Source organism: Vespula vulgaris, chromosome 12 (genome assembly GCF_905475345.1).
Source record: "Vespula vulgaris chromosome 12, iyVesVulg1.1, whole genome shotgun sequence".
NCBI classification, from domain to species: Eukaryota; Metazoa; Arthropoda; class Insecta; order Hymenoptera; family Vespidae; genus Vespula; species Vespula vulgaris.
Window position 1 is genome coordinate 3,480,027 of NC_066597.1, and position 24,974 is coordinate 3,505,000.

Here is a 24,974-nt window from a genome sequence, read left to right on the forward strand (position 1 = left end):
ATATATATATATATATATACACACACATATATAGTCTCTACTATCGTACCCGTACTTAGATATTTTTGAAATATCTTTAATGAAAATACGTTAGAGAAACAGAGAGCATTGTTGGACTAATTAAAGATTTATGTGTTATGTACCTCGTACAACGATGTATATAAATTACTAAAAAAAAGTACAATCGCAAGAGAAATAATTTTTTCAATGTTCTTTGTCATGTCGAATTTTTAATCATGATCGCTTTTTTACTTTTAGTTTATTCGTTAATTCGTGGACTTTTAGTTTTTTCATTTTCTATTGACATTGTTTTAAAATGAAAATAAGGTTCAATATATTCATATGAAGGAATTTATAAATATCACTGTGTAAACGATTTTGTATGAATACTCGCAACGATTTTGTACTTACGTATGAGTCATTGATTATGAAAATGGTCTAATTCATTCGAGATATTACAAGACATTTTATCGCACGCTATTCTAAAAATAATAAAATTACATTAAAGAATAATTTTTCAAGAATAAATATATTTACTTTTTCTAATTGTCATTATAGATAAATTATTTTGAAATAATTCCAACTTAATTGTCAAAATATCTCAAAACCATAAATATATGATTTAGATCATTTTATTCATAATCATTGACTCATATATTGTATAGTTAAATATATAGTCTCTGTTCTCTTAACGCTTTCACAGTACTTCTGTTTTTCTATAGTAATAATTGTTAATGATATACTAATTAGAAGCTGTAGTATGCGTTGGACAGTTTTATCACATTGCCTACTTTATTAATTATCAGGTTTAACATCTGACAATTTGAGAATTATTCTATAAAAGATGTGTACAGTACAAATGCGACTAATTTTTCATTTCACATTATGCTTTATTTCTAGCAATGTAAGTGACTATTTTTCCTATAGATGTGAAGTTACTATATTTGTATTGTCACAATGTGCAATTTATGTATCTAAATGTCTAATTATAGATTTTTTTTTTCTTTTTTATGCATGCACTTGTTTCAACGCAAATTTCTATTGTCTAAATTCAGAGATATCAATTATGATGTAACGTTGCAACTATCATGACATAACGTTAACAAATGCTCAAATGACTAAATAATAGTTTCTAAAATAAATCAATAAATAAATAAATAAAATAATGATCTATGTAAATAAGAAATACGATTAGAAAAAAATCTTTGCAAAGGCCTACAATTTTGTGGTAATAAGGTCTGCTTCTCCTTAAATGTGATGTATTTATTATATTATAAGTTTAATAAGATAATTATTATTATATATATTATATATATGTGTGTATGTATGTATGTGTATATATATATATATATATATATATACACATATGTATATATAAAATATATATATGATAGAAATTTATTGCATATAATACACATGAGACAACATATATTAAAGTTATATACGTATACGTGTATATAACCCAAAAAGAAAAAAATTTTTGTATATACATATGTATGTATTCGCCTGTGTGTGTACATGTGTATATATGTATATATATATATATGTATGTATTATATGTATGTGTATATATATATACACATATATATGTATGTATGTATGATGTATGTATGTATATGTATATATAAAGGTTATGAATTTTAAGTTCTTAGAATATATTAAGTATTATCATTAAAATTCGAATGCAAATCGAATTATTGTACAATACTAAAATAAAAGCACCTATACTTAATATATTTTCAGACTTATTTCTCTAATACCATCAATTTTTCGATTGAACAAAATTTGTATTTATCAATTGAAAAATAACATATAAACGATCCAATTGTTATCATTAATATATTATGCATAATGTCAAAAAAAGAAAAAGTATCGTAGTGCAAAAAAAAAAAAAAAAAAAAAAAAGAAAAAAAAAGAAAATAGAAATTAGAATCAGAGAATAAAATAAATGTTAAAAATGAAATATAGAAGAAGATAAAGTTAATCGTTGAATTAATGTATACGTAAAATTGGAAACATTGATAATAGAAAAATTAATTAGACGATTGATTATAAACGTATAATTAATATTAATACAAAAAATATTACAAGTTGATCTTACCTCTCTTAATTAGAAAATGTAACAACTGATTAAACGATACGAATAATTTCCAAAGCAGGAGCAGTTATGTTCACACTTCGAAATACAATAATAGACTGATTGTGTACCGATCGAGAAGAGGTAAATCAAGGACGAGACCACCATTCATGTTGTTTACGATCATCGAATTTCTATTTGTTAAACAACACAATCTCGACTGAGAATTATACAGAAGGTTTCTTCAAAGATGTTGATTCAAAGATAATTCCATTAATAACGTGTATTATTAAAATCTCGATTGAATTTAAACGTTTTTATATTTCGCGCGATTACAATATTTTTCTCATAGAGCGCGCTGCGGTATCGATACGAATGTTTTTCGTAAATCGACGATCACGTTTTTCTCTTATAATATGTCGTATTACTTGTTTATATTAATTACGTTATAATTTACAGTATTCACCCTATACAAGTGTTAAACAATGAAATATATTGAGATCGATTCGATAATTTTTCTTACGACAAAATGGCTTCCGTATCGTTGAAAGGCACGAGAAAGACGTATAGCTTCGAGGAACGAGAAATTTTAATAACTTTGATAAACAAATACGAGGATATCGAGGATAGAAAATCTGATCCAATATCAATGTGTAAAAGAAAATCAGCTTGGACACAATTAGCTGAAGAATATAATTCGATGGTCGGTCCACAAAGTGCACGTTCGGCTGTACAGCTAAGACGTTGTTGGGAAAATATGAAAGCTTGTAAAAGAAATCGCGAGGAGAAAAAAACGCGGTAATTAATGTTCAATACATTTGTCAAATTTATTAATTGTAAGCCAAGGGAAAAGGAAAAGAAAAAAAGGAACCAAAAAAAAAAAAAAAGAAAAAGAAAAAAAAATATCTTTGTTCTCTGGAATAATCTAACCTAAAATTTTTCAATTAATATCTATTTAGAAACAATTCGAAAAGTTTTTGTCAATTATCAAAGGATTTTACACAATCGTCGATTTCCTCTTGGGAAAACGGAAATGTTTATGAGAAACAGAGACCGGAAGTACCACCGACTAGCGGAAATGGTTGCTTACCGCCTAACGTAGTCTTTGAACCAAAAGATTCCGAACCTTTTACTTTGCAAAGTGTATGCGCTTCGAAACCTGTGAATATGAATTTAAAAAAGGAAGCTGATAATACATCCAATGAATCTAATGGTATATACACATACATACATACATACATACATAGATACGTACATACATTATATGTATACATATATATATATATACCTATATATATATTGCTATTCATTATTTCCCGCCTTTATTTGAAATTTCAAATTGAATTATATTTATATCAGGTAATACATCAAAACATATTTCTGGGTTACAAGATGCAATTGGTTGTAAACAAACAGGTTGTATAATTTCATCGCAAGGAACAATGTCAACTGATTGTCGAGGAACGAACGATCTATCGATCATGGATCATAGATCAACGGACGAAGAAGAATCGATGGAACCTAGTCAATTAGCTTATAGATCCAATACGACTCAAAGCTTTGTTGTTTCTTCTCCTTCACGGATAAATGATCTTCATCATCATCGTAAGACGAAAAGATCTTTGCAAAAGGAAGATGAATTGCAACTTCTTGCACTCTCAGAGGCTCAGATTAAGGTCGACGTAGCAGCGATGTTAAAGGAAGAAGCTAGAATCAAACTGGAGGAGGCTCATTATCGTAAAGAAGAAGCTAGGCTTAGAATGCTTTTCTTTACTTACAAGCTTGAGAGGATAAAGGAAGATTGAAAAGATATCAATTCAACATCGTTCTTTCTTTCTTTTTTTCTTTCTTTCTTTCTTTCTGTCTTTTCTCTTCTTTTTTTTTTTCTTTCATTCCTTTTTTTTTTTTTTAGTATATAATAGCCATCAGTTGATTATAACGTAATATATAATATCAATTTATTTAAAATATTTATAAATGCTATTGCGGTATAATCGTAATAAATATAATGCTTATGTTTCTTTCGTGAAAAAAAAAAAGAAAAAAAAGGGACAACTAATGTTTCCTTTTCATATTTGCAGTTTTGGAACAATCGTAAGAGTATTCATAGGTATTGAAAAAGCGACGTATGATGTAATAATATAATTATGATAGAAATGAAAAGAGGGCATTTGAAATTAGAATGGTATTAGAACGATACGGTAGATATTTAATACATATACGATTTATCGGTTTTTATAGATTGAATTTTTATATCGAAAATTTGTATGCGTAAAAGAGAAACGGATTTCTTTTTTGATTAACGAGGGAGATCCATCAAATATTAATCATATTTTTCATGAATTTTGTTTTCAGCGATTCTGTATAATGAACGTTCGGCAGTGATTATTCGGTATTAAAACAGTTTTAATCTTAATTAGTAGGGTAATTTTTAGTAAGTAATTTCGTTAAAAAAATATTTGCTCTATTTTTTCTTTTCTTTTTTTTTTATACGTACCTAGTCATACTGCGAGTTTGATCATTGTTTAAATGCATCGTTTGTTCTTACGTTATTAAAAGTATTATTAAAATTCATGAAAACGTATGAATGGAAGATATGTTTTCTTTCGTGTTTTCTTGTGTTTCTTTTCTTTTTCTTTTTCCTTTTTTTTTCTTTTCCAGAGAATCCATAGATTTCTCTTGTTTCTTTACATAAGATGAAAATTATCGTTCAGTGCTTGTTTCGACATACTCTGTGAACAACGAGTCACTTCGAAAAGCGAAGGATCTGTATAAATTGGTTCGCTGGGATCAAATCCTGATCTTCTAGCAGTTGATAAACCAACGGCACCTTCTAATGCTGTCGAAGACGAATTCATACGTTGTCCAATGATATTGCTCATCGATCTTGATATAGATCTACGAATAACAGAAATCATATGAATCAATGAATCAATGAATCAATGAATCAATGAATGAATGAAATTAATTTCTTAAGAATGATGGTTCTTTTTCTCTTTTCTTTTTTACGATTAAAAAGATTATATCATATATGTATAAATAATATATAAATTATATATATATATATATATCATAATTAAAAAAATATGAATTCCATACGTGGATTGAAACGGTTTTTGCAGTCCACTTCTCATAAACGAAAAGTTATTCACTCGGCTACTGTAGGTTGCATCATCAGAATGGTTACTACGATTACTAGCCTTATCAACTTTTCGATTTTTTATAATCACGGAATACGCATGTTTCCTATCGTAATGATTATTATCACGATAAAAATAGATAATTGGATAGTTTAGTAAACGATATTATAAAAACTTATTACTATTTACCTGTAAACTAACATAGAAAGTAATACTACTGAAGCCAATAATACTACCAAAACGCCAACTGCTGTAACTAGACCATAATATTCGTTTGGAGCTATACAAACTGTCTCAAGAATTGCACTTTGTTTCTCTACCGTAGTCTCCTCTTCTTCGATGTCCATTCTTGAATCTAATACCTAAAAAAAGTATAAAGAAAAATAACCGAAGAATAACAGCAAATAATCATGTACATCAAAATTTGTTAAGGAATCTTTCACCTTCATCACAATTATCTGATCTCTTATCCAGTATATTAAATATTTATCTACCTCAATCATCTCTCTGACATGTTCTTCTTCGGTCTCCTCGTCATCTTCTTCATTATTCGATCGAGTACCCATAACATACGTTGAATTTGACATAATCGTGACATTAGTATCCTTCTCAATAATCGTACTGGTCTCAGCTAGCTCTTCTTCCATCAATGTCGTATCATTACTTATATCTCTTCGACGTCTTCCAAAAGATGGTTCGCTTCTTCCACTACCGCCTGAACAATAAGCCGGTTGACAACCATCCCTGCAGGTTCTTACGGTTGCCTCGAATACCAAGAAATTCGATTCTGGTATTTTAAAGGCATTGAAGCGTGCTTCCAAACTGTCACCGTCACGAAGACGATCCAATCCAGGAAAAACGTAATTGTCCACTGGACAACTGAAATAGAACGGATGATAGATGTTAGATTGTAATTTTTATTTATTTATTTATATATATATATATATATATATATGCGTATATATCTTACTCACCCGTATCTATCTATAAGTTGTACACTTCTTCCCGAGTAAGGATCCCTGGCTATGACATTGGTAGCAAATATGTCTGTTACGTAATTGTATCTACAAGTTAAATCGATCAAATTGATTCAAGTTAAACGATTCGATCAGAAAAGAAAAATTTATTCATTGTTTCTCACCCTTCTTGTGCTTCCAATCTGAAAGTAAGAGGATCACCAACGGCTATGGTAGTTGTAGGTCTACCTTGATACAAAATCAACAGACGCACTCGAGAACTCAAAGTATTTTCCGCTGGAAGATATTCGATTGGTATTGGAGAACCTGATCTATAGAAACGAATGCATAAAAGCTTTCCATTAGCTAAATTAAACTTATTATTTGAATATAGTATAGAAAGGATTATTATGTTTATACGTATATACGTTGATTATCAAGATTCCATTAAATGATCTTTCAAAAGATATTAGATTATACTTGAGATTTCTCTCTCTCTCTCTCTCTCTCTTGTTTTTTCTTAAGAAAAACTATTATATCAAAGGTATGTAACTCAGATAATGGATCTGTAAAATTCCAGGAACGTGTTTAAACCGCGATGATAACCCTCTTATATAATACTAATCTAAGACAATGTGCATTGCATTAATCCATCGCACGAATTAGATAATCCATTTGCTATTTCCGGTGCAATAGACGATCTTTCGATCGATATGACCTGGCATACCCGGCACCGATGTAGCCGGACGTGACGACAGCTTCACCAGGGCCTCGAAATAGACAGGTAAGATTGAAACGTTTATCTCGTCCTGTTTGAACGTAATCCGAGAACTGGACCACTACGATATTCGTCATTGTGTCTCCGTACTGCATGTGTAGATATATATATACATATACATAAAAAAGAATTAATTGAAAATTATTTTCAATGAATCGTGACATATCGTATTGGATTTAGAAAAATTAAAAAAAAAAGAAAAAATAGAGATTGTGATTGTTCTTACACGTTGTGTCCCACATTCAGGATAACCTTGAGGCCCACTGATTCGTAGAACGTTCACTGTACCACCGTTACCACGGAAGAAACATCGATCGTAATAGCCGTAAGTGTAAATCCTACCGATGAATCCTTCCGGTGTCCTTAAAGTAAATTCCATTCCGTCCTCGCTACAAACTTGACTCACTGAAAGAAATAATCAATAGTAAAGAAAAAAAAAAAAAAAAAAAAGTAATAAGATAACATCTCGTACTTATAATGAACTTATATAAGACAATTAATGTCGATTGTTAAGAGTAAAAAAAAAAAAAGAACAAAATTTTATTATTGGGATAGAATTTGTTTAAACACATATTACACAATGAATGAATTATTTCAGGATTGTTCGTGAGGTTCGATTTAGTTATCAATCTTTTTTTTTAATTAAAATATTTTCTCATCGCGATTGTTCTGTATTGTTCTCGACTTATATTAGAAAATTAAAAAAAAAATATATATATATATATATGTTTGAATGGGAGATCCATGACGCTGTACTTCTTCGTATCGATGATTTTCATAATTCTCTATTTATTTATTTATTTATTTATTTATTCTTTATCGAGTTTAATCGAGTAATTATTATTATTATTATTATTATAATTATCATTATTATTATTGTTGTTGTTTATTAATAAGTTTTACCATCGAGACATTCCCCATCAGCACCTTGTCTTCCATTATTTCTTTCATAAAAATCATAATCAGATCCGGTGTCATAATAAATTGGATTTCCCATGTCCATGTCTCTGGAATCACGATCGCTGAGTTCACAATTGTCTCTTTCAGCTCCGTAAGGTGCAGCGTAAGGACGATAATTGAAGGATCTGCATACGAAATCCCTAGCATCCGCACATTCTCTCTCACATTGTGCTAAGGATGAAGCTGTTGTATATCTTCTAACGAAGGGTTTTCGTACTCTTGTGTGCGGTCCAACTTGTCGGAAATTATCCTGTTCGTCGCATCTCGAGATTAAAGGTGGCCGACCTATTATAGGGCCACCACTTGTACCGAATGGTCTGGTATTGTAAACACCACCTTCTCCTATGTAACCACCACCGATTATACCACCAGAATCGCTACCATATCCATTGTATCCACCTGGACGTGTCGGTCCATAATGCGGACGTTCGACTGGATGATTTTGAGGACCTCGTACGTCGTCAATAAATCCGTGCGCATAAACACCATGTCCGTTCCCTGGATACCTGGTATTGAAAGATGTTTATATATAAAAAAAGAATATATGTATATGTATACATACACATATATTTTTTAAATTGTAATTTTATAATAATATAAATAAAATAAAAAGATATAGGTATATACTACACTAATATTATTATATACAATTTATATATAGAAAGATATATTTATGTTTTATATTTTTTTAATAATATATATTATTACAAAATTTCAATTTTAAATATATATATATATATTTAATTAAATATATATATATACACATCGTGTATGAATAAAATATCTTATGATTTATTAACTGACCTACTAGGGTAATCCTTATCAGGATATCTATCACCTACAGGATATCTGTCTCCGGTAGGTCTACCCACGTTAGAAGGATATCTATCCAGTGGATCTTCAGGAACAGGATAACGATCTATTGCCGTTGGGTAACGTTCACCATCCGTTGGATAACGTCCTGGAGAAATTGGATATCTGCCTGTTGGCGCAGTAGGATATCTTCCACCACCAATTGGATATCTTTCTGGTATAATAGGCTCTGGAACAGGATATCTGTCGCTTCCTATTGGTCGACGATCTCCTCTCATTGGATATCGATCTGGATATCTATCGTTAATGGGATAACGATCACTAGTAGGATAACGATCACCGGTAGGATAACGATCTCCTGTTGGATAACGATCGTTAATAGGATATCGATCATTAGTAGGATAACGATCTCCTGTTGGATAACGATCGTTAATAGGATATCGATCGTTAGTAGGATAACGATCTATCGGATAGCGATCGTTCATTGGGTAACGATCACCAGATCCTGGATATTGATCGTTTATTCCTGGTGTACCTACTGGATATTTCGTGTCTGGATATCTATCAGTTTGTGTTGGATAACGCTCTGGATAACGCTCTGGATAACGATCTGGATAACGATCTGGATAACGATCAGGATAACGATCTGGATATCGATCTGGATAACGTTCTGGATATCTTTCTGGATAACGATCAGGATAACGATCAGGATAATTGTCTGGATAACGATCTGGAAAACGATCTGGATAACGATCTGGATGACGATCGGGAAAACGATCTGGTTTTACGGTGCCCGAATAACCTTTGTCGTAATCGTCTGGATATCCTACAAATCATAAATATAATTATCGAACAATATAATTATTTTCATTAGAAATAGAATCATTATAGGGGCTGATATTTCTAACCTGGTCTACCCAACGAAGGTCGACCAAAATTCGTATCTTGTCCTAAAGGATCTGGCCTATATCCGGGATTATCTCGATCACTATCCAAGTATTGATCTGTTTAAATATGAAACAAACAAACAGAAAATATATATAATTTATTTATATATTTTTTGTATAATAAAAATAAACGTTTATATCAAAAGTTTAATGAACGATTAAACGTACGCATAAGATTTTCGTAATAATCGTAATCCGCATCATAAATGATCCTATGTCCGTCACGTTGATTGAATCGGCTCAATCTACAAGTATGATAATGTTCGGAATATACGGCACTTCGACATTGAAAACTGGTTTGTCTTAGACATTCATCGAGACACTCGCTTAAACTACGTCCAGTTATTTCCGAATGAAATTCTCCACTTAACCGAGAATTTCGATAACGTTGAAAAGCTGTGTCCGGTCGTCTTCCATCAGAGAATAGATGTGATGTCGAACTGCTATCCGGATATTCGGAGCCACGTGCTATGGACGGATCTACGTTTCGTAAGTAGGCATTGGTATGATAAGTGATAAGAATATCTTATGATACTTTCATCCAATGAAATCTGAACCTTAATTAATTTTACTTCATATATACTTCATGTATATTGTATATATTTCTTTTTTCGGACGACAATATGATTCTTTTGGTTTTTTCTTTTTAATTTTAGATCAAACGATTACACTTTGCAATAATCTTAAACGAAACTATAATAAATTTATCTATCTATTACTTACGATTATCCAAGCAAACCAAGTCGTAAAAATGATGACTAGGACTACTACTGATTCCGATATCATCTTTCTGGGAAACTGAATCCTCCTCGGAGATAACGCATTGACGAGTTTGTTCGTCAAATTCAACGCTACGACAGAAATATTTTTCGGCACGTAGACAAAGTGCCTGACACTCGTCGAGGGTAAGATTCGTATAAATATCGACTTCGAATGGACCACGAAGACGTTTGTTCTCTTCTTTGACGAACACTGCTAAACCGTCGCAACGACGTTCGGCTATATTGATTTCATAAAAAGAAAAGAGAATAAATAAATAAATAAGTGGGACCAAATTTTTCAAGTATATAAATGATTTTTATTTTTATTATTTTTATTTTTTAATATTCGTACCGTTCAGACAAGTGTTCTCCAAGTAATCAGAATTTGGATCGTCCTCTAATAATTCAGGATGAGTTCTTCTAGTGAAACGACTCAGCGAACAACTTCTTAACGCAGTATCGTATGTCGCTGATCGACACACGAAACTGAACTCGTTCAAGCATCTGACGGGACGAGTGTCAGTAAAGAAAAGAAAAGAAAAGAAAAATAGCGAAAATGTTTTGTGTCGAATAGAAAAGTGAAATGATTATTAACGATACCTATCTTCGCATTCGGTTCTATTGGCAGCACTGACTTCCTTTAAATCGGTCAAAGGTAGCTTCAGCTTTTTCCTTGGATGTCTTTCGAAAACGTATCGACGATTTGGACATTCTCTTTCTATTCTGTTCGCTAATATTATATGAAACAAATTTCTTATGAATTTAAATCACTGATGATCGCCATTGATGAAATCAAAATTATCTATTAATTCTTCTTCTCTTTTCTTTTTTTTCTTGTTTCGTTTTTTCTCTCTAAATACTCACACGTGAGACAAACTTCCGTAAAATGAACACTATTTGGAACCAACATTAGATTTCCAATGCCTTCAGGCTGTGCTTGTTCTCTTGTCAGGTAACAGGTACTCTCTTCATACTCGGCAGCTCCACTGAAGGACGCTATTCTACTCCCAGGTTGAAAGTCGAAACTAGTACATGCTCGTACCAAATTATTGGTAGCTGTTCTATCTCTCAGACATAGCTCTTGACATTTTTCCAACACTCTGAAGGGTGGCGCAGAGTCCCTGACCTGTTGCGAATGGAGAAACAGGTACAATTTTGATACTCACCTATCTACCGTATTAACAATGAATAGAATTGTTTCTTAAAAATAAACAAAAAGAGAACAAAGAGAAGAAACACAAAAATATCATACGACGTCGTCGTCGAATCCCTGAAGTTGTTGATCAGGTAATCTTTCGTAAACAACTCTGCCAACGCCTCCGTTACATGTTGTTTGGGCTGAAAACAATTCCGATGAGTCAGTTGGGAACGATTATCGCGTCGACTTCTTTTTTTTTCTTCTTCTTTTTCGGTAAAAAAAAAAAAGAGAAAAAAAGAGAGAGAAAAGAAAAAAGAAGGAAAAAGAACAAAAAGGAAGAGAAAAAAAAACGATTCAGGTTATATTTCCTCGCGGGATAAATTCAGTAGATCACAGAAGAATTCCGATTTTATCTACGCCATATTTTCGCGCCATAAGTGGTACGGACGGGCGCACAATAGGCGAAACAATTTCGCAAGCATACGTGACATCATTTGATCCATATCCACGAGCTCTGTGCGTCCTGCCGTCGATACGGAACGCTCGCTATTCGTCCAGCAATGCAATTGAATCGTCCATTTCAAATTCCAAAAGAAAAACGGACATACATATATACATACGTATATTCGACGACGCGTTATATCCGAGAATTCATGAGGTATTCTTTTTTCTTTCTTTTCTCTCTCTCTCTTTTTTTTTTACCTTTATTTTGGCCCTCATAAATTCGTCGTTCCTTTCCCTTTTTCTTTTTCTTTTTTTTTTATGGTTTATCGATAAGGACCAAAAAGAAATTTATCCTTCGATTCGCACAACTCACCGTTTATTAAATCCGATACAATCAACGGGATGACGATGACGATAATTTTTAACGGGTTTTTGCTCTTGATCATTTTGCTTCTCTTTTTTCTTGTTTTTTGTTTTCCTTTGTTCTTCTTCTTTTTCTCTTTTTTTAAGGGAGAATAATTTAAATGTCAAGTTATCATTCCATTGGCAATAGTTATCTAGAAAAATGTAAAGAAGAAAGAAGAATGATTAAATAATCTTGACACATAATATTTCGATTATATTGACAAATATTATTAAGTTAACATAATATTTTCGTGACTAATGTCACGAAAACCAAGGAGGATAATGGATGGCTAATAATGTAATGGCTGAAAGTTGGAAGCACGCTTCGATGCCTTTACGGGCGTATTCTGATCCCTTTTTGCATCGTTATTGCGTAGGAATATACGTGGAAGTATCGAACACACTAGGAAAATAGTATATAACCCCATAGGAGATGTACGAGTATCTATGCGCTGTTCAGGGTGAGTGCTCTTTAGGAATTCTACAAAGTAAATACTACGATCGTATTTCTATAGTATTCTCCGAGTATTAACACGATTGATACTTGTGAGAGATAACGATTACGATGTTTTTTTTTATCGGAAACATCTTTGAGATCAAATTTTTTTTTTTTTTTTATAAAACTAATAGAAAAATATTCTTAATAATTAAATCTTTTTTTTTTCTTGCTTTATTCTTTTTCTTTTTTTCTTTTTTTTTTTCAATCGAAACTGGTAACACGTAAAAATGAATCTTTGAAATTTAAATATGTGTATTGGTAAATGTAGAAAAAATAATTATCGTCCTACGTGAGAATATCTATCCATCCACCAATTTAATCCACCAACGGCGGAGGCGTTGGATGATGACGGTGCTCGTTAACTACGTTATGGTTTATCGCCTTTGTGATCACGTAGGTGTCCCACGTAAAAGTACAACGAAACACTCTTCCTCTCTCTCCCTCTCTCCATCCCTCTCTTCCTCTCTCCCTCTCTCTCTCTCTCTCTTTCTCTCTTTCTCTCTCTCTCTCTCTCTCTTTTCCTTTCGAAAGAGAAAATTACGATAATCCTTTACATTGAATATCGTTCATATTACTCGACGTATGAAAAAAAGAGATGCAACGTTAACTATTAGATATTTTGGAATAAATTGCATATCTCGTGTGTTAGTATATTTTCAATGGATGCAATTCATGTGTTTTTTCTTTTTTTTTTTCTTTTTCCATTTTTTTCGAATCGCGCAAATTTTTTGAAAGAGTCAGGATCTGTGTACAAAAGCTTAGCGTGCGTGAGCATATTGCAAAGTTACGAGCATATATATATATATATATATATATATATATATTTGAAAAAAGAAAAAAAATTTCCAGTGAAAGAGATAGAGAGAGAGAGAGAAAGAGAAAGAGAGTGAGATAGCAATTTTTGCGACGAGCTTTTGTCACGAGATGATAGAACGAAGCTTAGCTCGTAAAAGGAGTTCTATTGTTGAAGTGCTTTGAACTCTGTCATACTACGCGAGTAGTATTGTTACGCGTATAACCGTATCGAATCAGGAACGAATTCGATTACTATTGTGTGTATATGTGCGTATATGTATGCATGCAGGTGTATGTTGTTTGTGCGTGTATATATGTGTCGCTGATGTTAATGGGACATTCGCATGCGACGATAAATTATAATGGTCCGCCGTGCGATATTAATTTTCATGTTGAATTAATTTGATTATTGTTACATAAGTTAGAACCATTAGAAGTTTAAAAGGATCAATTGATATTTCGACCCTCGATAATGACAAAGAAATATGGATTTTTGCAGAACTTTGATCTTTTACTTTAAATTAAATTTCAACGACAGCGTCAATTAAAGAAGCGGGATATAAAGTGTATAAAAAATTCAGAGAGAAAAAGAGGAAGAAAAAGAAAGAGAGAAGGGAAGTATTTTAAAAAAAAGAAAAAAGAAAGAGAGAGAGAGAGAGAGAGAGAGAGAGAGAGAGAGAAGAAAACTTGAGCGAATTTCCTCTTACCTTACCTTAACTTATTCCTACGAAATAGAGTTCTTCTCTTTTAGTAAGAAAATTATTGATGAACGATAAAAAAAACTGAGTGTCTTTGGAGGACTTCAAAAACAGGGTAAGGGCGTCGGGGGTTGTGCGAAGGATGGGTTAAGGGAGACGATGTTCTTCGATATCGTCGTCTTCGTCTTCGTCTTCTTCTTGTTAAAGTTGATGTGAAAAAATGAAATGATCGGGTTCCGATCTCTCTAACGTCCAGCTCGACTAGCACCTGTAATCAAACTGACGGTCAAAAACAGTGCGAACGGTGGAAATAATGGAAGTACGTTGGTACGTAAGGGGATAGGAGGGAAAGGAGGGAGAGGAAATATACATCGTCCCGATGAATGGTCACGGAGACGAACCGTAGGGGGCAGAGCAATGATGTCGAGAGACATCAGAGAGTACGAACGAACGAACGAACGAACGAACGAACGGACAGTCATCGCTGTTCTCTAAGTGTAGATAACGTTTGAAAAGAGGCGCGGTGTTGGTCCCCCACAGTTTCGAGTTCTCTGGCCTTGTGCCCAACGGAAGTAAGTATCACCCATTGTGTCCGGTTTCCGTGGGGCCATCCGGGAAAACGTACTGACTCTTCTAGAGGACATGACGTACTACAGTATGTCGTGTCCTGTTGTCGATGATGTCGATCGACTGACTATTCTCGTTCTCTTTTTTTCTCTTTCTTTCATTCTCTTTCTCTTTTCTCGCTCTCTCTCTCTCTCTCTCTCTCTCTCTCTCTCTCTCTTTTTCTCTATATGACTCGTTAGGCGGAATCATGGATTAGAGATTTTCAGCCGAGGTCAACCTACCTCGACGATCGAGGACCACCACCACCATCACCACCACTAGAACTCGTCGTGGTCAACCATGATCTACGTGTTGCGCTCCATCGCTTTCAACCCCTTTGATCTTTCCGGAACTGTCCAGAGAATAGAAGGCGGACAGGCAGGCGTTTGGTTCGCTTGTGGTCTTCGAATAATTATGTTTGCGGCCAGGTCGTTCGATGCCTTATTTTCTATAATTTATGAACATCTACTTTAATCGTTTCCCTTCTCTCGACAATTATTCGCACGACAAGGAAATCATTTCTAATGTGGTATATGTTATTCATTCTCTCTCTCTCTCTCTCTCTCTCTCTCTCTCTCTCTCTCTCTCTCTCTCAATCTCTCTCTCTCTCTCTCTCTCTCTCTCTCTCTCTCTCTCTCTCTCTCTCTCCTTGTACGTACGTTTAGAAAAGTATTTTGGTTAATTTATATTTGTAATAAATATTATATGTATTAACGATGTTCGGTTTGACTTTGAACACTTTTGTTTTTGTCGATATATTGTTGTTTATATACCGTATATATCGTAATGAGATCATTCTTCCGTGGTAAAGGAAAAGAAAAAAGAAAAAAAAGGGATAGGAGAAATAAAAACAAAAAGAAGGAATTTATCCATTTGTTTTATACATTACGATTCTTTTCTATTTACGGTGAATCGTGTTTTCGAGTATTCATGAACGTGGAAACTGCGGAATTATGGATTATTCAGGTTTCTGCATGAGCTCAGATAGGACAATCGTATTGATTTCGTCAAAAGCAGAATACATTCCATTGCGTCAATATAGTTACGTTTAGATATTTATATATATATATATATATATACATATATATATATATACATATATTGTTTAATCTATAAATAATATACTTTCGGAACTGTTTGATTATAATGAATAATATATTAATACCAATATTTCCAACATTCATTTGAGGATTTGTTCGATTTTAAAGAAACATTTCTACTTATCTCGTGTATCTCGTACATAATGGATGTTTGAATTTCATAATAAATGAAAAACAACGGACAAACGAAAAGAACGAAAACAAACAAACAAAAAGTTAAAAACGAAGAATGGTCGACTGACTGGCTACGAGGCTTCTTGCGCATTTGGTATGCGCGCGCATTTCGTTTATACGCAGCCATCTTGAAGAAGTTCCAGTTGGGTGTTAGTAAGACGGTGTGTGAGCTGTGTGCCGATAATATTTGTTTGTTAGACAACGAAAGGAGGTTAAAGTAAGTGTACGATGTATTATATTAATCGATAATCCATAATTAATAGTATATATCGTTGAGTAGCTTTCCTCTCCTTACACGAAACTTATGTCGCACAGAATGTCGTCGTTCCTGATACTCGTCCAAGCACCGTTTTAATTATTTTTCTAATATAGACATGGAAGATATCGTGAAGGTATTATTACTTATAATTATCTGATTACATTTTATTCATTTTTTTTTTCTTATTACGATACGTCTATGATCGAAAACGATTATGTAAGCAATTGAATTTACGCGCCGTTAGTGCATGCGCCATAAACGCCCTCCATGATATTAGTTATTAAGCGTTGTACGTCGAGACGCCTTGGATCCTGTCAGCTGATATCAAGATGCGATTACGTTTTCGTCGATGAGCTTTGATGGTATTTTATTTGTGTAATATATAACACCCGTAAAATCCTACAGTTTCTTCTGAATGATACTTTTATCCTTGGTGTATCCTGTATAAAAACATTTTTATAAGGTTATTAGGTAAGAGATACTTATCGATTTTATGTAAATAGTTGTACATTAGTTTCGCATAAACGAATATCGATTCGCTATTAAACTAGCTTAGTTTAGTTTTAATGGTAATTGGCATGACATACGCGATTAGGATTGTATTTTTCCTTTTTGAAATAATAGTATTAGAAACGTATTCGTTCGTAAAATCGTGTCTTCAAGCTTTTCTATTTTTTGAGGTTAAGAATGTAAGGTATTCTTAAGAGTAATACTTTTCTTTATATTGATTTCTTTCTCAATGACAAACCTTCGTATCTTGTTCTTCTAGAGTTGGATCTATAAGGATTTTGTACAAGCTTGAACGGTATACAAAACAAGAAAACTAAGATGTCGTTAAGCGCAGGTAATTACTATTTCTTTATACTACAGACTCTAATAAATCCTTTTTGGCAATTGCATTTTTGTGTTTCCTACAACACATACAATTTTATTCGTACTTTTAGATATATCCACGGCCCTTCACTTGCTCGAGCATGTTCAAGAAAGAGTAGAGGATTGTGACGATCCAAAATTACAAATGCATACCACCCAAGATCTCAAATCATTAATTTCCTTATTGGAAGATCCCGTATTTCGAAGTATAGTCACCATACAAGATTCTTTGCTTGAATTAAATAGTCAACTAGGACAACATCCGTCTATTCTTCCTGGTGATTTTGATATTAATATCAGCGGGCAGCTAGAGCTTTCGGTTCCAAACACTCCCGTGCAACCTTTAGGACCAATTGCGTATCAAGACTTATATCCGGATAGTAGCGAACTGGACGATCAGAGAGTCCCAATTGCTCCATTGTTGCATAGCAGCAGCGAAGACACCAGTGCACAGGTAGGTTAAGAATCTCCCCATTTCAGCTTAATGTACTCGTGCTATTCCTGCATGGCATGTACTTTGTTACAGGTTACAAGTCCTAGTCTGGTTTCAGAAGTTATGGGAATGCCACCTATAACGACCCCAACCTACGCCAAAGAGTTCAAAAAGGTGATAGAGGCTGCAGCGAGAGGGCGTCAGATATGCACAGTGCAGGTAAGATATTCAAAAAATACATTTTATTAAAATGAATACATTAATAAAGGTGACATTATTCCGTATAATAAAATTCTGCATTTCCATATTTCCAGCTATACAAACCAGAAGGTACTAGTTTAGGATTCAGTGTGGTTGGTCTCCGCAGTAAAGACAAGGGCGAGCTTGGTATATTTTTACAAGAAATTCAACCGAATGGTATTGCAGGCTGGTGAGTGAAAAGCATTTAATTTTAACTCTCGTATACATACTCGGTACTCGTAAAACTACCCGATCGTTTACAAACGAATTTGTATTTAATGCTGATTTAGGATAGCAATTCTTTACCTTTATAGGCCATTAAATTTTAACGCGTTTGTACACGAATAACAGTTGATATCATCTCTTTCTTTCTTTATTATGACAAAAAAGGATCATTTAACCGATATAATATAAACCGAAAAAAACTTAACACTTCAAAAAACCATCACGAGTAAGAACTCGCGTTCGTAGAAAACGTCCATTATCTTGATTTCATTAATCAAATATTCAAAGAATTTGATTTCCATTACCATGGCTATCGACTCACGACATCTGTATACGAGCTTTACCTGCGTTACTCTTTGTCGATATTCCTTTTTATATCGGGGAAAGGAGACGAGGGGATAAAAAGAAAAGTGAAAAAAAAAAGAAGAAAAAGAAAAAGAAAAAACGTCGTCGTCCCACCTTGAAATATTCACAGTGGTGGCTGCAAGTCTCTGAAAAGAGAGAGTTACCTTAGAAAATCGAGATTAAATGAGGTGGTACGCCTTTTAAACCTTGGTCCGACATGGTTGAAAGAAAGAAGCCAATTCTCAACAGAAGAAGATCTCTCTCTCTCTCTCTCTTTCTCTCTATCTATCTATCTTTTTATTTTTCTAAAGGGTTAAAAAGAAACAAAAAAGAAAAAAAAAAAGAAAGAAAAGAAAAGACAAGAAGAGAGAAATAGCCTACCGGGTGTTTGAAAAATACTGAAACGTAGCACGTTTTGTTATAAAGCTCGGCATAATCGTTCTCTCTATCTTTCTCTTTCTATCTTCGACTGGTTAGTACACTCCCATTAGAACTCCCACCCTAGCAGGCATGTTACTCGTGCGTCGGATCACGCATGCCCGTTACCCTCGTCCGGAAGCTTCGTCAACGGATTCGAAAAAAAGCAGAGCTGGTAGTGGAGGAGAAGAAGGAGGAGATGGAGGAGGAGGAGGAGGAGGAGGAGGAAGAAGAAGAGGAAGAAGAGGAGGTGACGAGGAGGAGACGAGGAGGAGACGAAAAGATGCCTCCTGTCCTACGTCTGACTACTACTACTACTGTAACGATGAGAACGATGGTATAGGAGATGGTGTAGGAAGAGGTAGAGAGGTAGAGAGAAGGAGGGGGAAGGGATGGAGAAAGAGGAGGGGGAGGAGGAGTTAGCGAAGAAGATCGGTCAGTTTTCCACGGGCCTTCGTGCGACGAAGGTCGCGGCACTCCCTTCTCATATAGCCCTTAACACGTTCCGTGAATATCCCGTCGAACCGCGTGAACTTTATTGTTTTTTTTTATTTATATTATTTTCAAAGCGAAAACAACTATATATCTATATCTCTATATATACATGTATATAGAGAAAGATAAGAGAAAGTTGAAAATTCAGATGTTCTCCTTAAAATCTCCTCGATCGTATATCGAACTTATTTTTCTGTTGGACAAGACGTTCCTTTTATTATTATCATCGTCATTATCATCATTATCGTCAACAGGAGCGTTATATTGTTCTCGACAAATAGGATATCAAAGATCTCGTATAATAGATCCTTCGTGATGTATTTTCAAGAACATAGAGATTTATCTTGTCGTCGTGGTCCCGCGAGAGAATAACGAAAGATGATGAATCGAAAGATTATGATGATGAAGATGATCACCCTTCGGCCATTTGGACGTACCAATCGTTCCTCAAGGGGTATGTCTTCGTCATATTCAAGGAGAGGATTCTCGATCATCTCGATCTTATCGTCGACAGCAAGCAATTACTACAACCACTGCTGCTACTATTACTACTACTATTACCACAACCACCATCACCACTGCTGCTGCTACTAGATTCATCATCCTTATACGTCGTTTATTGGATTCAAAAAAAAAAAAAAAAAAAGAAAAAAAAGAAAAACAAGCAAAAAGAGAAACAAAACCAAAAAAAAAAGAAAGAGAGAGAAAAGACAAAGAATAAAACCTGTTGGATCGTCCTAAACGCCGAGTAAGTTATACAAAAATACACTAATCCGTTTTAATATCATTCTAATCCTATTTAGTCGTGACGTATCGAACCGACTTGTGTTTACGTTCGTATGAAACAAAACTCCTACTATATATACATACGTAGATGGATATATACGTATACATATTGTATATATGACAGATATCTCGCATTGGCCAGTCCAATGCTCGCGTGAAATTGCTTTTTTATCGACTCGTCGCCGACCACGTCCGAGGGAAACTTACGACTCGAGTCATGACTCGTACGTAGTAGGAGAAACTGGGTTAGATCGCCGACGGTAGCAAGCGTCATCGATCCTCTCTATTCGAATTTAAACACGTTAAAATTATAACATGTTATCCGGATCTTTCGCACGTCAAAGATATATAGATAGAAAAAGACATTGATTGACAGATAAAGTAAGAAAGAGAGAGAGGGGAGGGGGAGGAAGGAGAAATAGTTTCTATCTCGTAAACGTTTGTTTGCCATTCTATATGTTCTCTCTTCGATCGTTTCTTTCTTTCTCTCTCTTTCTATCTATATATCTCTCTCTCTCTCTCTTAAAGTAAGTAAGTAAGTCATTCGCGAAACGGCACGTTGTCGAAGCTTATTGGCTCTTGGCGAGGGTGTGCTTTCCCATCGTTGTTGGATGAAAGGGTTGTAACTATAAAACGTCGCCATCCAGTTCGTGTCGATGAAGTTGCTGGATCGAGCAAACCGATATCGTAGAAGAGCTAGGTCGGATTCCTTTAAAAGCGGGTTAGTGTTTGCGTTCGCTCTCATTGTCACTCTCTCTCTCTCTCTCTCTCGCATGTATATACACATGCTCCTTCTCTTTCTTCTCTCGTGGTATTTGCTGAAACTCTTGAAAGAGCGAATACGAGGAGAGAGAAGAGTCATTTAAACGATTACGAGTCATTGCTTTATTCTTTTTATCTCTTTATCTTTCTTCCTTTTTAGTTTTTTCTTTCCTTCTTCCTTTTCTTTTCCTTTTTCTTCTCCCCCCCCCCTCCCACACCCTTTTCTTTTCTCTCTCTCTCTCGCTTTTTTTAGTCTCCCTCCCGATCGTTTAATTCAAGAGTTCAGAAAGATGTTTAATCTAATCTAATCATTAACGAGATCACGAAGAAAGAAACCTGATCGATCAGAACGACCTCGATCGACATCGCATATTTTTCTTTTTGTTTTTTCCTAATTATTTTCTAATTAGCGAGAGAAGCTACGCAAAGTTCGCAAACTCTCTGTTGGCTGACTCCCCAATGAAAAATGGCTTCTCTTTTTGCGTCCTGCCTCGAAACTCGCTCGTTGTTGAATTTAACGACGTTCCGATTTACCGTTAAAACTTCTCTCTCTCTCTCTCTCTCTCTCTCTCTCTCTCTTTATTTCTCTTTCTTTTCTTTTTTTTTCTATTTCTCTCTATTTTCTATGAAACAACAGAATGCTCGCCAACAAAATGCTTTCTCTTCGCCGATACCGACAAATCGTTCTCTCTCTCTCTCTCTCTCTCTCTCTCTCTCTTTCTCTTTCTTTCTTTCTCTCTTTCTTTCTTTCTCTTTCTCTTTCGCTCTATCGAGCTATCGAAGAAAAGCTTTTTAAAAGGTTTCCTCGTTTTTCCTCGCAAATTATTCGCTCGAACGCGTTGGCCATTTATCAGAGTTAATTCGCTAACAGTAGATGGAATGAGTTTCGACCGAAAAGTTAAAAAGATTTCGCTTGTTTTTTTCTTTTTCTTTTCTTTTCTTTTTTATTTTACTTTATTTTATTTTATTTCATTTTTTTTTTCTTTTTTTTCCTTTTTTTACAACGTATTGCAACACTCGATCTCGATCAATTCCATAAAAATAATTGATGGAATTTCTCAATTTCCCGTGTTCTTTTCGTGATTTTTTATTTCGTCATTTCTTTTTCTTTTCTTTTGTTCGTTTGTGTAATTTTTCTTTCTCTTTCTTTTTTTTTTTATATCCTTTAATACCAGTTGTATTATTTTTTCTATTTTCTTTTTTTTTTTCTTTTCTTTTCTTTCCTTTTTTTTTCTAATTTCAGTATCCTTCACAGAAAATTTCCTCTTGTTCCACTTCATTCTTTTTTTCCTACTTCTTTCTCCGACCTTTTCTCCAAGAGCGAGTGTCAGATTCGATGGATTTACGAATCATCTTTGTAGACGAAAATAATTCGATATAAGTAAAAACAAAGAAGAAAAAAGAAATGTCTACGTTCTTAAACAATCCGAGTAATAAATTATCATAAATTTTAATTCATATTATTTATCATCAAATATTTATACCGAAAGAAACGACGAGCGTGATCAGTACCTTGATCAATACGAAGTAAATTTTACGTTGTTACGTACTTACGTGTATCATACTTAATCCTTATACGTACCTACATACTTCGTTAAAGTTTTAAGCTTTTCGTGGTCTTCTATAGTTAATAATATCGTTCTCGCCCAACAGCGACGTCTATCTAGAAATTGATCAACCCTTAACCCTTAACTTGGCTAGGGATGTGAAATTATAGCTTTACTTCCGTACTATTCACTCCCCTTTACTATTTTCTTCTCCTATCTTTCCTCTTCTTCTTCTTCTTCTTCTTCTTCCTCCTCCTCTTCTTCTTCTCTTCTTATACTTCTACGACTTGGTAAATCGATACGACGACGACGACGACGACGACGACGATGACGACGACGTTTTTCTCTTCGGTCAGAAAGAGAACGAGTGAAGAGAAGAGAAGAAAAAGAAGATGGAGGAAAAAGAAAAAAGAGAAAGAGAACGAAAGAAAGAAAGAGAGAAAGAGAAGGACGAAACGCTTTTTCCCTCAGCGATTTCTTTTCTACCTTTTTCTATCCAACTAACCAATTTTATCGTCAGATTTATTTATCGAGAAAATTGATCGGATCTTTAAGCCTTGCCATATAGCGTGTTCACTGAAATTACATCGTCGACTACTTAGACTTATATTTGACCGATCGATAACGATATCTCGTTTTTTCTGTATCCTTTCAGGATCCTCTCTCTCTCTCTCTCTCTCTTTTTCTTTCTTTTTCTCTCCTTCCTTTTTCTTTCTCTGTTCTTTTTTCTTCCTTTTTTTCTTCTTTTCTCGTTCAGTCTCAACAAAATTTATTAAGGTCCGGATAGATAAGGAAGGTCATTGTCGAGTGGACTACGTTTCTTTTCGACGTCGTCTTCATTTTTACGAGATGCACTTTTATGATGGATACGATTAATTGAACTTGCTCGGATCTCAAGAGGGTCCGATGAGTAAGCTTAAAGCTTTGAGAAAGAAGGAGATAAATAGAGAAAAACATAGAGAGAGAGAGAGAGAGAGAAAGAGAAAAGAATAAAGATAGAGATAGATAGAGATAGATAGAGATAGAAGCAAAGAAAGAGAGAGAAAGAGAACAAAAATAGAGATAGAGAGAGAAAGATAAAGAAAATGCTACGAGATGGTGAATTCGTATTGGAAAAAGCTTGGGGATATCGGCGTGTCTGACCCAATAACGGGAATAGTCCAGGGAATGCCTCGGGACGCGCGTGCTGACTATGCTATATAGATCGAAATTATTCGAATATCCATCCATTCTCACTCCCTCTCTCCCTCTACCTACCCGATTTGCTCATCATCATTCTATGTGAGAATTTTTTACTAACTTGGATATAAACGTTCTTATTATTATCGTATCGTCGAACGGATGAAATATGAAAGGGAAATATGAAAAATCATGTTTTCAGGACGAACGACGAAAGCTATGTTTCATTTCGAATCGATTCTTTCATATATTTTATATGTAATATATATGTATATATGGCATGTATGTAGGATGTAATATATACCCGCATATATATATATATATATACATTCGTATGTATGATATGAACGATATCGAATAATTGATCGAAACGATATGAATATTAAACAATGCAATTACTCGAAAGGGTACGAAGCTATCTTCGTAAATGAAACATTTCGACAGAGTTTAAAATATCGTATTTCAATGTGGCTGACCATGACTTTCTTTAAGCCCGGGGTACCAACATGAAGCTTTTAAAATCGTATCCTAGATTGTACGTTCAACCTTTCTATAAGGTTAATGTACCGCGAAGGAATATGTCTATGTATATATATACGCACATACATACATACATAGATAAGGAGAGTTTAACGACATCTTTAGAAAAGGAAAAGGGATAATATTTCGATGGAACTTTTCTTCGTACTTGTTGCACGAATTTTCCTATGATTCTTTTAGAATACTTCGTTACATTAACTTACGTTTGCGAAAGCCATATATATATATATCGTGGATGTATCATAATAACCAGTGTTTCTTTGGGTTAACCACACGTGTTAGAAATTTGACCACAAACGGACTAGTCCACGTCTAACCAGGAGAAAAGGGAGGAAAAGGGAAACGTTGTGATGGAAAAGTCAGGACACGTTAGCTTTGGTTAGAAACGAAAAGCTTTCGGTGTTCCGAATTCGGTGAAAGACACACATATACATATATACGTCTGTAGTATATATGGACCGGCCGAATTCGAGCCGACGGATTTACGAGATCCGGATTATCCAGGTAATCCGGTCTGCACGAAGTTTGCAAGCATCGTCGTCATCGCTGTCTAGAATTCGATCTATCGATGCGACCTCCTAC

The 24,974-nt window shown here is 34.2% G+C and overlaps 3 protein-coding genes and 1 long non-coding RNA gene across 12 annotated transcripts in view; 3 read left to right on the forward strand and 1 right to left on the reverse strand.

Moving 5' to 3' along the window:
- Window positions 1–184: 184 nt before the first annotated feature.
- On the forward strand, window positions 185–4,587 carry LOC127068260 (myb/SANT-like DNA-binding domain-containing protein 3). Of its 2 annotated transcripts, none has more exons than XM_051004201.1 (3): window positions 185–2,875; window positions 3,037–3,290; window positions 3,494–4,587. In XM_051004201.1, the coding sequence occupies exons 1-3, from the start codon at window positions 2,607–2,609 to the stop codon at window positions 3,880–3,882; spliced, it is 912 nt and encodes a 303-aa protein (XP_050860158.1). In that variant the 5' UTR covers window positions 185–2,606; the 3' UTR covers window positions 3,883–4,587. The 2 variants fall into 2 exon arrangements, with proteins under 2 accessions (XP_050860158.1, XP_050860157.1); XM_051004200.1 differs by having other exon boundaries at window positions 3,437–4,585.
- Window positions 4,588–4,597: 10 nt separating this feature from the next.
- LOC127068225 (uncharacterized) lies at window positions 4,598–16,002 on the reverse strand. 2 transcript variants are annotated; one of them, XM_051004073.1, is made up of 20 exons: window positions 15,260–16,002; window positions 14,426–14,679; window positions 12,388–12,571; window positions 11,685–11,770; window positions 11,297–11,558; window positions 11,033–11,162; window positions 10,785–10,936; window positions 10,395–10,670; window positions 9,840–10,139; window positions 9,633–9,728; window positions 8,716–9,550; window positions 7,855–8,417; window positions 7,178–7,356; window positions 6,901–7,040; window positions 6,359–6,505; window positions 6,192–6,281; window positions 5,712–6,096; window positions 5,407–5,579; window positions 5,177–5,323; window positions 4,598–4,975 (listed from the first exon to the last, which is right to left on the reverse strand). In XM_051004073.1, the coding sequence occupies exons 3-20, from the start codon at window positions 12,458–12,460 to the stop codon at window positions 4,765–4,767; spliced, it is 4,245 nt and encodes a 1,414-aa protein (XP_050860030.1). In that variant the 5' UTR covers window positions 12,461–12,571; window positions 14,426–14,679; window positions 15,260–16,002; the 3' UTR covers window positions 4,598–4,764. The 2 variants fall into 2 exon arrangements, with proteins under 2 accessions (XP_050860030.1, XP_050860029.1); XM_051004072.1 differs by having other exon boundaries at window positions 9,840–10,151.
- Window positions 6,478–8,140, forward strand: LOC127068278 (uncharacterized). The gene is made up of 3 exons (XR_007782889.1): window positions 6,478–6,957; window positions 7,198–7,276; window positions 7,999–8,140. It is a non-coding gene; the product is annotated as an uncharacterized LOC127068278 (long non-coding RNA).
- Window positions 16,003–16,424: 422 nt separating the features above from the next.
- Window positions 16,425–24,974, forward strand: part of LOC127068219 (inaD-like protein) — a 74,822-nt gene continuing 66,272 nt past the window's right edge. The window contains exons 1-5 of one of the 7 annotated variants that reach the window (XM_051004049.1): window positions 16,425–16,508; window positions 17,320–17,394; window positions 17,495–17,877; window positions 17,950–18,075; window positions 18,171–18,286. In XM_051004049.1, coding sequence (XP_050860006.1) covers window positions 17,379–17,394; window positions 17,495–17,877; window positions 17,950–18,075; window positions 18,171–18,286 — 641 coding nt within the window. In that variant the 5' untranslated portion in view covers window positions 16,425–16,508; window positions 17,320–17,378. Of the gene's footprint in view, window positions 16,509–16,623; window positions 16,684–16,837; window positions 17,022–17,319; window positions 17,395–17,494; window positions 17,878–17,949; window positions 18,076–18,170; window positions 18,287–19,921; window positions 20,327–24,974 lie in introns of those variants that run through there. The other 6 variants (XM_051004051.1, XM_051004048.1, XM_051004050.1 and 3 more) reach the window with 6 other exon arrangements.